This window comes from Ranitomeya variabilis, chromosome 1 (genome assembly GCF_051348905.1).
Source record: "Ranitomeya variabilis isolate aRanVar5 chromosome 1, aRanVar5.hap1, whole genome shotgun sequence".
NCBI classification, from domain to species: Eukaryota; Metazoa; Chordata; class Amphibia; order Anura; family Dendrobatidae; genus Ranitomeya; species Ranitomeya variabilis.
Window position 1 is genome coordinate 1,065,936,638 of NC_135232.1, and position 13,154 is coordinate 1,065,949,791.

A 13,154-nucleotide genomic window follows, 5' to 3' on the forward strand; every position below is an offset into this window, starting at 1 on the left:
TGATATTTTTAGCCTGGTGGGGGCAGGCTCCTTCCTAGGCTATTAATATCAGTCAACAACTGCCTGCATAGCCTTTGCTGGTTATTAATTATGGGGGGACCCTACATCATTTTTTTTTAAGTCCCCCATTTTAATAGCCAATAAAGGCTTAATATACAGATGTAAGCTGATATTAATAGCCTTGGAAGCTCCATGGGTATTACCCCCCTTCCCAGGCTATAAACATCGGCCCCCAGCCATCCGCTTTCCCTCTGCTGGTTACAGAAAATTGCTCGGGAGCCCACAACATTTTTTTCTGAAATTTTTTTTTTTTAATTAATTAAATACATGTACAGTAAGCTGCACATACACTGTACTAATTGTATTTGTCACAGACATCTGTATATCTATTCTATGTGCATTTTCTCTGTGTAATCCATCTCTTCTATTCTGTCGACTCCTGCTGTGATTTTACAGTACACGGAACATGAATTGCCGGCTGTTCTTGTATCTATCTGTGCAATATATATATATATATATATATATATATATATATATATATATATATATATACACATATATGTGTGTGTCACTGACATCTACAGTATATCTATGTATTCTATGTGTATATATATATCTATTCTATTCTAACCTGTCAGTGTGATTTTACTGCACGTGGCACATGAATTGCCCGCTTTTCAAATGCGATCGGTGTGTAAAAATTGGACAGCACTCGCATGATCCGAGCACTGTGGTATTTTTCTTTCTCGCACCCATTGACTTCTATTGTGGGATGCGATACGATTTTAGATTACAATCGCAGCATGCTGTGACTTTTTCCCAGTCCGATCGTGATCCGATCCGAGCTGAAAAAAAAAAATGCAGATGAACTCACAATCATAGAATCACATTGGTCCAAATTAATTTAGATTTTTTTTTATCAGATTGCATTCGACTGATTTCATGGCAAGTGGGAATGAAAAAAGTATAAGCAGAGCAGAGATGTTTACCTGCCCAGGCCTCCAGACAAATGCACTAACAGGATGCAGTGGACCCACCTAGCACAGGTGCAAAAAAAGCCGATGAGACAACCACTCACGACATGCCAATCCATGGAGGGGGTGATTGCTTGGCATATTTGGACAATTTGATTTCACAGAAGTTAGATTTACTTGGAGCTATATTCTGTTGTTTAAGTATTCCCATTATTTTTTTTGAGCAGTGTACTGTATATACAGAGTATGGCTAGAATTGATTAGTTAGCCATCACTGTCACCTAGTGGTATAATACCAATATTACATGTATCAACATTTTTTTTTTTATTATTATTTATTTTTAGAGCACTATTGATTCCACGGTGATGTACATGATAATGGGTTACATACAAAAAATAAATATAAATTACAAAGAACAAACTAACAGTGACAGACGGGTACAGAGGGGAGAAGACCCTGACGTCACGGGCTTATACAAAAACAGAAAAAAAAACAACAATCAAGGAAATCCAAATTAATGAAAAAAAATACAAAAAATATTTATTAATACAAAAGATTAGGGAGACAACCATGTAATTGTAGAGAAAAAATGGCGCACAGCACAGGAGTGAGCACAGAATGTATACAATACATAGTAGCAGACAAAAAAACTAAAGAAATGAACTGGGATAGAAACTAGTGTGCCTGCAGCGTGTAAGCGCATGTTCACACTGGCCACTGAACAGAAAAAACAGAAGTATTTCGCTGTGTTCCGGGACATAGGGCACCGGCGCATGCGCACTAATGCTTTTCGGCTTTGCCCGCAGTTGGGCAAAGCATACTGCGCGTGTGCAAGGCAAGATTGCCTTGCGCAGGCGTGTACTACGGAGGACACAGCATGAACTTCAATCCAATATTGCGGCCAGCATGCAGCCAGCGGGTAAGAAAAGGGTGAATCAAACACCCGAAAACCCCGCCCATATGACCGCAAACCTGTCCCGCCAAATTTAGGTGACAGGTTCCCTTTAAGTGTTCTGGTCTGGAGGAGGAGTCAGTTCAGTCTGGAGAGACAGTGGAAGTGAGAGGAGTGGAGAGCAGACAGTGGAGCCGTGCAGCCAGGACTGAGCTACAGTTCCAGAAAGTGAGAAAGTGAACCCGAGGGGTTGGATGTAGTGAAGCATCAGAGGAAAGAAGCACAGGAGCAGAAAAGGGCTTAGAGGGGAACTGTGCACCTGGCACCCTCAGAGCCGAAGCACAGGAACCGGGCACCGGGAGCGCGAGGCTGTGTTGTACTCCAGGTCGCACGGCAGAACCGGAGGGCATAGGACTTTGTTATTTGCCCACACCCACCCCTGAAGGTGCAGCAGTACACTAGGAGCCCGGGTCGTGATAGAGACCCTATAAAAAGGCTCACACTGCCCACCATACAGGTATCTGTCCCAGGACAGGAGAGAGAGGTCTTTGTACGGAAGCCAAAGGCAGCAACGACCTCGCATACGAGCGCGAGTAGGAAGGCTTACGGACCTCACCTGGGAGAGGGGTCACCTTTGCCTACAGGCTGGCCGGACCATATCACCACCTGTTCCTGATACCCTGGACTGTGGCCTGCTACCATCAGTAAACCAGGTAAAGACATTACAACTCTGTGTCCTCCATTTATTTGCCGGCATACACCATCCCTGCCCAGCACACTGGGAGCCCTGGGGACCCCGCTTCACCTGTGGGAAGTGTCACCATCTTTGCTGCAGTAAAATCACCCCAGAAGACCCCTTTGAGCAGCGTTGGTCCCCTCTGACCGAGAACCACAGGTGGCGTCACGAACACAAACTTTAATACAAATCCCTTTAAAAGACTTTTCCCCTTTTAATTGAGCGCCCAGGGCCACGGAGCGTGTCGCATCCACCGTGACATCCCCTTTAAGTGCTACTGGACCCAGTACCGAGTAACCCCACGGCCCTGGCGGGCGACTCATGTGCATAGTATTATGAAAGATAAACAATATATTACCCAATAGTGGCACTGGTACACAGGGGGACTCAGCAGTGCACGCGCGATCGCACCGACATGCGTTTTGGACCAGCCCTCGGTTGCTCTGAGCCGTGTCACCCAGGACAGGAGCTGTAATCAACTCCCTGCCCTGACACTTCCGGCAAGCGCCCTGCTAGAGATGCCACACACAGGGGACATTGGATGGCGCCATACGGTGACATCAGAGGGAGGTATAGGGGGCTTTGGGGGACATCATACTGTATATTAGGGGAATGTGGTGGACATCATAGTGTATATTGAAGGGATGTTGTGGATATCACTCTATGGTCAGCTGTGGTTACACATACTGTGTAGGGGAACAGGGTGAGGGGGGTACGGTTTGGAGAGGGCAACATTGTGGGCAGCAGTATGAGGGCATAGTGTGAAAAGGGGTACAGAAAGGATATGGAGAGAGGGCAGTGTGAAATGGGGGCATGGTATGGAGAGGTTAGAATGGTGGGGGTCGGTGTGGAGTTATAGAGAGTGTAAGGGAGGGGATAACTATCATGGTATAGGTGTGGTATAGGCATGGTGTACGGGGGAAGAGACATGCCCCCCCCCCCCCCCCGGACAAATTACAGGTATGGCGGGCAAATTATAAAAACGATTATTTCAGCAGTGGAAGGGACCCCAAATAAAACAGCCACCTTGAAAGAATGCAGCATTAGTGCTGCACAAGGTGGCTCTTTTAGTTACAAACGCTGGGGGGGGGGTGACAGGTTCCATTTAAGGCGGACAATGTGCAGGCCATATACTATAGGAGGCTTATTTAGGTCTTAATATGGCCACATATTTTTATGCAGAGGGCATTTTTTAAAAGGCACTGTATCAGGATGGGCTGCAGGAAACCGGAGAAGAGGGAATATGGAGAGACAAGATGCGGATGTGAAAAGTCGTCATGGTGTCTGGACAAAATGGATGCGAAAAAAAAAAAGAACAGACTCCATCAGAGAAGAGGTCACCAATAAGGAACCTGTAAATTTATACATGTTAATACTGACTAGTCTCATCAGTACTGTGGTTCCAGTATGGTCTGCAGTCTGATACAGACTGACAACTCCCAGCATCTCCTTACCATTGTTAAGGACATACTGGGAGTTGTAGGTTCATGAGATACAAATGTATATGGGCCTGACTTACAAGGATTCAGCTCGTCAGTTATTAATCACGTGATGTCATAGACCTAATGGAAAAGGGAACAATTAGATGGGTAGAAGGGTAAAATGAGCAAATATAAGAACACCGTTAAATATAATATGATTGCAACGTATTAAGAGAAGAAAACTTTTGATGGGAGAAGAAGGGCGAGGAGGAGGCGCACGAGGAGGAAGAGGAGCCTGACGAGGAGTGCTTCTTTAAAAGCAATCATACATATCCATATCCCTTTATCTATTTAGTTATCATTAGGGCATCCACCAAATGATGGACACTTTAATTGAAACCAAGCGCCCCCCATTACAGCTAAGTCATATTAGTTTCCATGACTGTCCTTGAGTCTGACATATAAAATATAGGACATCAGGGGTGAATATCGCTATTTATCCTGTGTATTGTGTAAATGGCTCCAAAACAATGAATGATTCTATATAGAACTTTGAAATCACACTCCCTGTTGAGCCTCAACCCTAAAGTACATCACTTTTTTTTTTACTTTTGTTGGTATTTTTTGGTAAAAAAGATGGGGTACTTTAGAGGTCCTTTTACCTAAGTCTCTGACTCCTTCCTTTACTGAGGGGTCATCAGGGTGGGGTGTGGGGGGCACCGTCAGCTTCATCTGCCTAGGCCACCAACACTCCTGGTCCCGTTCCTGGTATACACTGCAATGATTAGATCCAATGCATAACACAAAAAGTATATTAATAACAGATTTACTGAACATGTGCAACAGACAAGAGGTAAAGTGGTAAGTGCAGAAGGAGAGGCCCCGTATGGACATGTTAGGTTGGTCTGCAAGTCAGACCATCAGGGATATTGAATGGTTGCCAGATATGAGGATGCTCGAGCAGTGATGGAGTCACACAGAGACAGAGTGTATCTGCATAAAAAGCCATAAACTTTATTGATTCACATCTGCCCTTACACTCTTTTGAGTGGGCATATACATTCTGCTCAAACATCACCCCCTGAACATTATGAGCCACTGATTGCTGATTTTGTGGTGCAATCAGGAATCAAATTTGACACTACCGGCCTCACAGAAATAGACCTTTTCAAAGTCTTTTTCTCCGAAGATTTTGTAAACCTTGTGGCGGACTAGACAAATTTGGATGCCTAGCAATTTTTGGCACAAAACCGCTCTTCATCATTTTCTAACTGGACCCCTGTAAACGCATTATAATGAAGTTTCCGGGCCTTGTACTTCACATGGGGTTAGTGAGGAAGCCAGAACTTGGGCAATATTAGAGTGTTGACGTTTTGTATAACACTCCAGTGTTCCGCATGGCCATGACCCATAAACGATTTCAGGCAATCCACAAGTTTTTGCATTAGTGATAATACACAATGTCCTCCTCTACAAGCTGTGCGAGACTACTTCAGGGTACACCCACAGGTTGAGAGGTTATGAAGGAAAGGACACCTGGATTGAATCCTCTGAATGTCCCTCTGTCCTGGGAGTGAGTGGGAAAATTACATAGGATTTGGTGCAGCCACCACTGGATCAATTATCACCTCTATGTAGATAAGTTTTATACCAGGATCCCAATCTTCAAGTCCCTCTGTGCATGAGCTACCACAGCATGCTGCAACACTGTCCGCAAGGATCAAAGAGGCCTCCCTAAGATGCTAATTGTGCAGCTACTCAGAAAGGGTTACAGCAAAGTCCAATGTATTTACAACATGCTAGTGGTCTAGTACAATGACCAGAGAGATGTCCTTTTCTTGAACACTGTACATGGTGATGGCAGCACCCCCACCGCTGTACCTCTACACAGGTCACCAAACGAGATTGTGTTCTGGGATGCAACAAGAACATGGGGGTAATTGATCTCTTTGATCAAGTCCTCCTGCCGTATAGGGCCATGAGAAAAGCCAATGCGTGGTACAAGAAGCTGGCCATGCCCTTGTACAGATGGCAATGCTTACATGCTATCACGATGTGCAGGTCAGACGGGTATATACCTTCAGTTCCAGAAGGTAGTGATCAAGGCCCTAATCTTTGGTGATCAGGAAGGAGTGGGCACCAGTACTTTCATAACTGAAGGTGCTCATATCGTACCAGACCAACATTTCCTTGGTGAGGTCCCTCAAACCACAAAGAAATGAAGGCCGCAAAAAGTGTGCTACAGAATAGTGATACACAAGGACACAACTTATCAATGTGTAGGAAGGGGCAGCCAGGGAGGTAGCCATGGCTGACAGCAATCCCTGTATCTCTCCCTGGACCCCCTCCTGCATACAGACATGTATTCCATTTTGAGTACCTCGGTGCTGCTCCTCTGCTCCATCTGGACTTGCCCAATACGGGGATGGTTTCTCTACAGACAGTTCAGCAAAATAAGAGTCACAGTCCGGCTTTAACTTTTCAACATTAACTCCTTTACTCAGCACATCATCCAGGGCAATTTTCTTCAACACAGGCATTCTCTTCAGACAATCCTTTCTTTGTCCCTTGCCTGTTCTCTCCTGCACTGTCCCCGGGACGGACCAGATTTTGCGGTACCTTAACGTACTCACTGTACAGTAATCTTGCCTCCTGTGGGGGTGCTCTCTTCGACCTGGCTCTTAGAACCGTCGCCCACGCAAAGACCTGCCACATTGTGAGTGTCCTGTTCCCGTGCTGCTAAGCCTTCTCCCCGTGTCAGCTACAGACCCACTAATTCTGCACTGTCACTGCTGTTGCTTGTAGCTCCTGCTCCTCTCTAGCCCATGGATGCTGCTCTGCTGGGCTCAATCTTCCTAGACAACATTACGGGGCACGATGTGCTCAGGGCTAGCCAGCCCTGTCTGAACTATGCGGGCGCCCAGGCCACAACTGAACTAACTAGGAAGTTTCCTACACCTTATCCCCATCGTGCCCCTCCTGCATTAACTGTTTCCTAACATAACTGCCACTGTGCTGTGAGACTAATTCTATTATTCCCCCATCTAGTGGCCGACCTGGGACATGACACGTTCCCTAATAACTTTATGTGCGCTAATGTGTAAAGTATGTAAACAATCAAATATACAGAGCAATATACATGAGGTATAGCAATGCTCTCGTACTTGGTGGTAATACACTTTATGTGTATCAGTACCACCATGTACGAACACATTAATCAGACACATTAAACATTCTTAAAGGGGTTGGGGAGAAGAACGGAACAAAAACATATTTACATCCCCTACAAATGCGATACCTACCCCGACAAACCTGGACTGTGTATAAAAGAATGCATCAGACTGTACCACACATCCATGGACTACCAAATTCATTTCTGACTTGCATAACTCACTTATGTCAACCTAATGCATTCTACCAACTCATGCATGCCAGCCGATTGTACACTACACAACTCACATATGCCAACCTGATGCACTCTACATTACTCAAGTATGCTACTACTGGGAGGTTTCCACTGTTTCACATCAGGGGCTCTCCAAATGCAACACGACTCCAGCAGACCATTCCATCAAATTGTGCACTCCAAAACGTCACTCTTTCCTTTCCGAGCCCTGCTGTGGGCCCAAACTGTTGTTTTCTCCCACATATGGGGATTCTGCTAACTCAGGAGAAATTGCACAAATTGAACAAATTTTGTGGGCCATTTTCTGCTGTTACCCTTGTAAAGAAAAAATGTGGCTAATCGAACATTTTTGCAGAAAATGTTTCTTTGTTTATTTTCATGCCTTGGGGGGGGCTCCACATATATATATATATATATATATATATATATATATATATATATATATATATATATATAGTTATATGTATACAATGTTGTGTGTATATATATATGTGTGTGTGGTTATCCTTTTGACTTTAATATATTATTCTCATCATTATTATTATTATTATTATTTATTATTTATTATCATAGCTATATATGTGGATGATTATATCATGTTATCTCTATAACCATGTGAGGCTATATCCCAAACCATTGTTAGGCACAGTATGCCATTACATATTATAAATAACATGATGGAGATACCTTTATATATTGTCTCGTTTACGTGTGCCTTATTGAATAATATGTCTTTCCTCCCTGACAGGTTCCTATTTGGAAGTAATATTATTCCCCCCAGTATAGGCAGTTATCTACCAGCCTTATATACTTGGGACATCTTCTATATATTCTCATGTCCTTTCGTTTCTCCTTGGTGCAGATATTTATTATTCAGCCAGAGGGCGCTGTGCACCCTCTTCTCTGATTCTGTGCGGCCACACATAGTGCTCGTTCTGAGCACTTAGTTATTTCCTCTTCTGTCTGCGCAGGCACGAGCTTCTCAGTGGTCACCATGACTACACCTCTAGCTCCCATATCCATTTCCGGTCTCACCGGCGGCAATTGCTAACACCGGTAGGTGATTCTTCATTATACTTGCTTGTATATAACTTGTACACTTTCTAACAGAGTTATTTTCCCTGACGAAGCCGCCCAGGAGCGGCGATACGCGTGGGACTCACCCACACCCCCCGGTCTCTCCTCCACTCCCTCTCAGCCCTGACCTGGAACGGTAATCCTTTTGGCCTCACCCTGCATACCAGCAGTTTTATTCTATGGTGGACGGCTGTGTGTCATGTGCTCTGACATGCTGGTGGGCACAATATACTATTAGCCCTCTTATCATCCTTAGGGGCTGTCTATTTGTATTCTCCCAGACCCCACAGGGGTGGCTATCTCTGGGGTACAGCCATACATTTAATTTTTGATTCCAGCAGGGACTTTATTTCATCATATATTTCCCCTTATTCACATGGATTGTGATCACTTGTGAGCAAGTTTGGGGACGCCCTTATTCAGCTCACTGAGACAGGACCAGGGATTTGGTTATTGGTACAATATGGTACATTTACCTTGTGATATTGTATAAATAAAATTTTCCTGGGGACACATAATATCGAATTGTTGATTGTTAACTAACTTGGATTATCCTCCTGTTTGTTGCAGTTTTATATATGATAATATATAGAGGGCTTTTGTATATTATATATCTTCATGTGGACCAGGGTACATGGGGGTGGCTGTGTTGTTTTAATTGGTTTTAGATTTTTTGCTGTTTGGTGTTTACATTAATAAAAATCATATATATTTATATTTTTCCATGACTTTGTAGCAGGTGTGCACTCATTTATGCATGGGCTTTCCTCTTTGGCTTGGTATTTTCATGCCTTAACATTATAAATTTCTGGAAGCACCTGGGGGTTCAAAGTGCTCACCACACATCTAGATAAATTCCTTGTGGGGTCTAGTTTCCTAAATGGGGTCACTTTCCACTGTTTAAGCACATCAGGCCCCCCTCCCAACACGACATGGCAAATACTTGTCTCCAATTTTGCGTTCAAAAAGTCAAACGGTGTTCCTTCCCTTTTGAGCCCTGCTGTGCACCCAAACAGTAGATTTCCCCCACATATGGGGTGTGAGCGTACTCAAAAGAAATTGCACAAAAAATTTTGGGGTCAATTTTCTCCTGTAATCCTTGTGAAATTAAAAAAAATTGGGACTAAAATAAAATTTTTGTGAAAAAAGTTAAATGTTTATTTTTTCCTTCTACATTGCTTCAGTTCCTTTGAAGCACGTGAAGGGTTAATAAACTTCTTGAATGTGGTTTTGAGCACCTTGAGGGGTGCAGTCTTTTCTATCATATAGATCCCTCAAAGTCACTTCAAATGTGATGTGGTTCCTAAAAAAAAAATGGTTTTGTAAATTTTGTTTGAAAAATTAGAAATTGCTGGTCAACTTTTAACCCTTCTAACTTTTTAAGAAAAAAATTATGGTTCAAAAATTGTGCTGATGTAAAGTAGAAATGTGGGAAATGTTATTTATTAACTATTTTGTGAGGTAACTCTCTTGTTTAAGGATATAAAAAATGAATGTTTGAAATTTGCAAAATTTCCAAAACTTTTGTCAAATTTCAGATTTTTTTTCACAAATAAACGCAAGTCATATTGAACAAATTTTGCCACTTTCATAAAGTACAATATGTCCCAAAGAAACAGTCTCAGAATCAATAGGATACGTTGAAGCGTTCCAGAGTTATTACCTCACTGACACTGGTCAGAATTGTAAAATTTGGCCTGATCATGAAGATGAAAACAGGCTTGGGGGATGAAGGGGTTAAATTTGCTGCTCCAATAAAGTGTTAACTTTATTCTGCAAATCAGAACAAGTATCGCAAGGCAGTACAGAGCTGTATGAGGACTTATTATTTATTTTACGTTGCTTATATAATGCCATCATATTCCACAGCACTTAACAGACATCATCGTCACTGTCCCCATTGGGGCTCACATTCTACATTCCCCATCAGTATGTCTTTGGAGTGTGGATGAAATCAGAGAACCCGGAGGAAACCCACACAAACACAGGGAGGACATACAAACTACTTGCAGATGTTGTCCTTGGTAGGATTTCAACCCAGGGCCCCAATGCTGCAAAGCAACCATGCTAACCACTGAGCCACGATGCTTACAATAGAGCTTATTTTTGCATAATGTGCTGTTTTTTATTGGTACAATTTGAGGTACATAAGTCTTTTTTGATTATTTTTTTTATGTCCATTTATTTTTTTGAGACATTAGACAGTTTATAAGTTTAGCAACCATCTTTCACATTCTTAAGGAACTTTCAGAAATGTAATGTTAAATTCTGATTCAATTCTTAAGTGCCTCTAAAGGGCCTATTTATTGAAAAACAACTGACAACTTGCATGACTTATACAATGCGTACTTTAAAGTATTCAAATTCTAAATCCATCTAATCCAAAGTGGAGTGAAAAATGAAAAATTAAATTTTTCCACTAATACGTAGTTTTAGCCCCATATCTTTCATCTTCAAAAGGACTAACAGTAATAGAAGAATTGCATAAAAATGCGTGGATAGTTTATTCTTCTGAGTATGGAAAAACCTTGGGTAAAGGTTACACATAACTGGGTGCATAGCACAGGTCAGAAGGGAAGGAGTACTACATGGAGCTCACATTTTGCTGGAATGGTTTGCTGTTAACATGTTGCATTTGGCCATATCTCAAATCGGCCAAACCTAGTGACAGGTTCCCTTTAAAGCATGCCATGTTATCGCTGCTCTGTGTACTCATTTGCCTCAATGACTAAACTTTCGCAAATGTATTTTAATATGTAGAATTCCTAAAATACATTTTTGAGAATACAAGAATACAGTCTTTTTGTCAATGAAAAAATAAAAGCAAACAATGCAAATCCTTTGTACCTATGTCCCTTTGTCTATACTCAGCGAAGGAGCTCAAATGTTTTGGGGTTTTTTCGTCAGCTGTAGATAATTGAGCAGTGTAAATTCTAAGTATTTGATCTACACTTCCCTTTTAAACACATGTGACTTCGATGATGAAGAAGTATGATGAGAACAGAAAGCGAGTGCTGGAACTCACTGAGGAAATGACTAGTAACTGCATGTGTGGGGGGGGTGGCAGCCTATGGTTTAGTTAGATCTGGCTTTGACACGTGTCTGCAATGACAGCGTCTCTGTTGTTTAAGCTCTTTATTGGAATAACAGTCGTACTTATTATCTGTATCCCAGAATGGTTCAAGACTAAGGAAGGTAAGTTGTGTCTGATTTTATACAAGAGCTAATGGCATTTAATATGACTCTAGATCTGGCATGCTAGTGAAAATATAATCGGCAGAATGGGATCACTACAAACCTACTACAAGCCTACTTTTAATTTATTTTCAGATTCCTATTATATCAATTATAGCTGTATCTCATCAGATATAGAGACAATTTCCGAACAGTACAGAGAATACAATCGCTCATATGGGTCTTACTCTCTCCATGTGAGCCTGATAAACATAGGAAGTTTATCAGGCTATATTGTTTTTGAAATGTGGGAAGAAACTTTATTCTGGAAAAAAAACAAGCCTGGGATTGGAACTAGTAGAACTGTGGGAAAGAGGGTTAGCCTCAGTATGGTTGAAGAGTGAGTCCATCTGGACACAGCAAGGTTGAGGTCAAGACTTCACAGTTGGCTACGTGAGTGTGATATCTGCTGTCTCTATCCCATGTGAGAGTATTAGAGGCATGTAGGGAGGGTAGAAGGATATAAAGAAAGTGCTGTAAGGTAAGAAAAGAATAAATCATACTGTAATTCACTGTTTATTAGGACATTGCATGTCATGTGAGTCTGTCAAAAAAATGTACACCACTGTGCAAAAGTTTTAGGCAAGAAAAAATGCTGCAAGGTAAGAATGCTTTCAAACATACAAGTGTTAATAGTTTAGTTGATCAATTAACAAAAGTAAACTGAAAGAATAGCAGAGAAATCTAAAGCAAATCAATATTTGGTGTGACCACCTATTTCCTTAAAAACAGCATCAATTCTTCTAGGTACACTTTCACACAGGTTTTGGAGGAACTCGGAAGGGAGGTTGTTTCAAACACCTTGGAGGACTAATCACAGGTCGTCTGTGGATGTTGCTTATGCATATACCTATGTCTCTTCATGTAATCCCAGTCAGATTTGATGATGTTGAGATCAGGGCTCTGTAGGGCCATATCATCACTTCCAGGAGCAGGACTCTTTCTTAAGCTGAAGAGAGATCTTACTGATATTGGCTGTATGTTTGGTGTCATTATCCGGCTGCTGAATTAATTTTGAGCTATTCAGATGCCTCCCTGATAGGATTGCATGATGACACCCATAATGTCGACTAAATCCCCATCTCCATTTGCATGAAAAGCATCTCCTAACTTGCAAGGAACCTCCACCATTCTTCACTGTTGCCTGTAGACACTATTGTCACACTCTCCAGCCCTTTGGCAAACAAATTGCCTTCAACCAAAATCCCTATACAACCCCAAATTCTAAGAAACTTGAGTGGTGCTCTGTGTAAAATATAATAAAAACAGGAATGCAATGATTTGGAAATCTCTCATACCCATAATGTGTTCACAACAGAACATAAAACACAGATCTAAGGTTGATACTTAGACATTCTCCCATTTCAATAATAAAAAAATGTACTCATCTAGAAATTTATGGCAACAACACAT

The 13,154-nt window shown here is 42.0% G+C and overlaps 1 protein-coding gene across 3 annotated transcripts in view; it reads left to right on the forward strand.

Annotated features, from left to right (window-relative positions):
* The first annotated feature begins 949 nt into the window (after positions 1-949).
* TMEM156 (transmembrane protein 156) overlaps positions 950-13,154 on the forward strand; it is a 55,180-nt gene continuing 42,975 nt past the window's right edge. The window contains exon 1 of one of the 3 annotated variants that reach the window (XM_077279907.1): positions 950-1,046. Coding sequence is in view for 1 of the 3 variants with exons in the window: in XM_077279906.1 (XP_077136021.1) it covers positions 11,615-11,702 (88 nt within the window). In the remaining 2 variants the exon portion in view is untranslated. Of the gene's footprint in view, positions 1,047-8,430; positions 8,487-11,575; positions 11,703-13,154 lie in introns of those variants that run through there. The other 2 variants (XM_077279908.1, XM_077279906.1) reach the window with 2 other exon arrangements.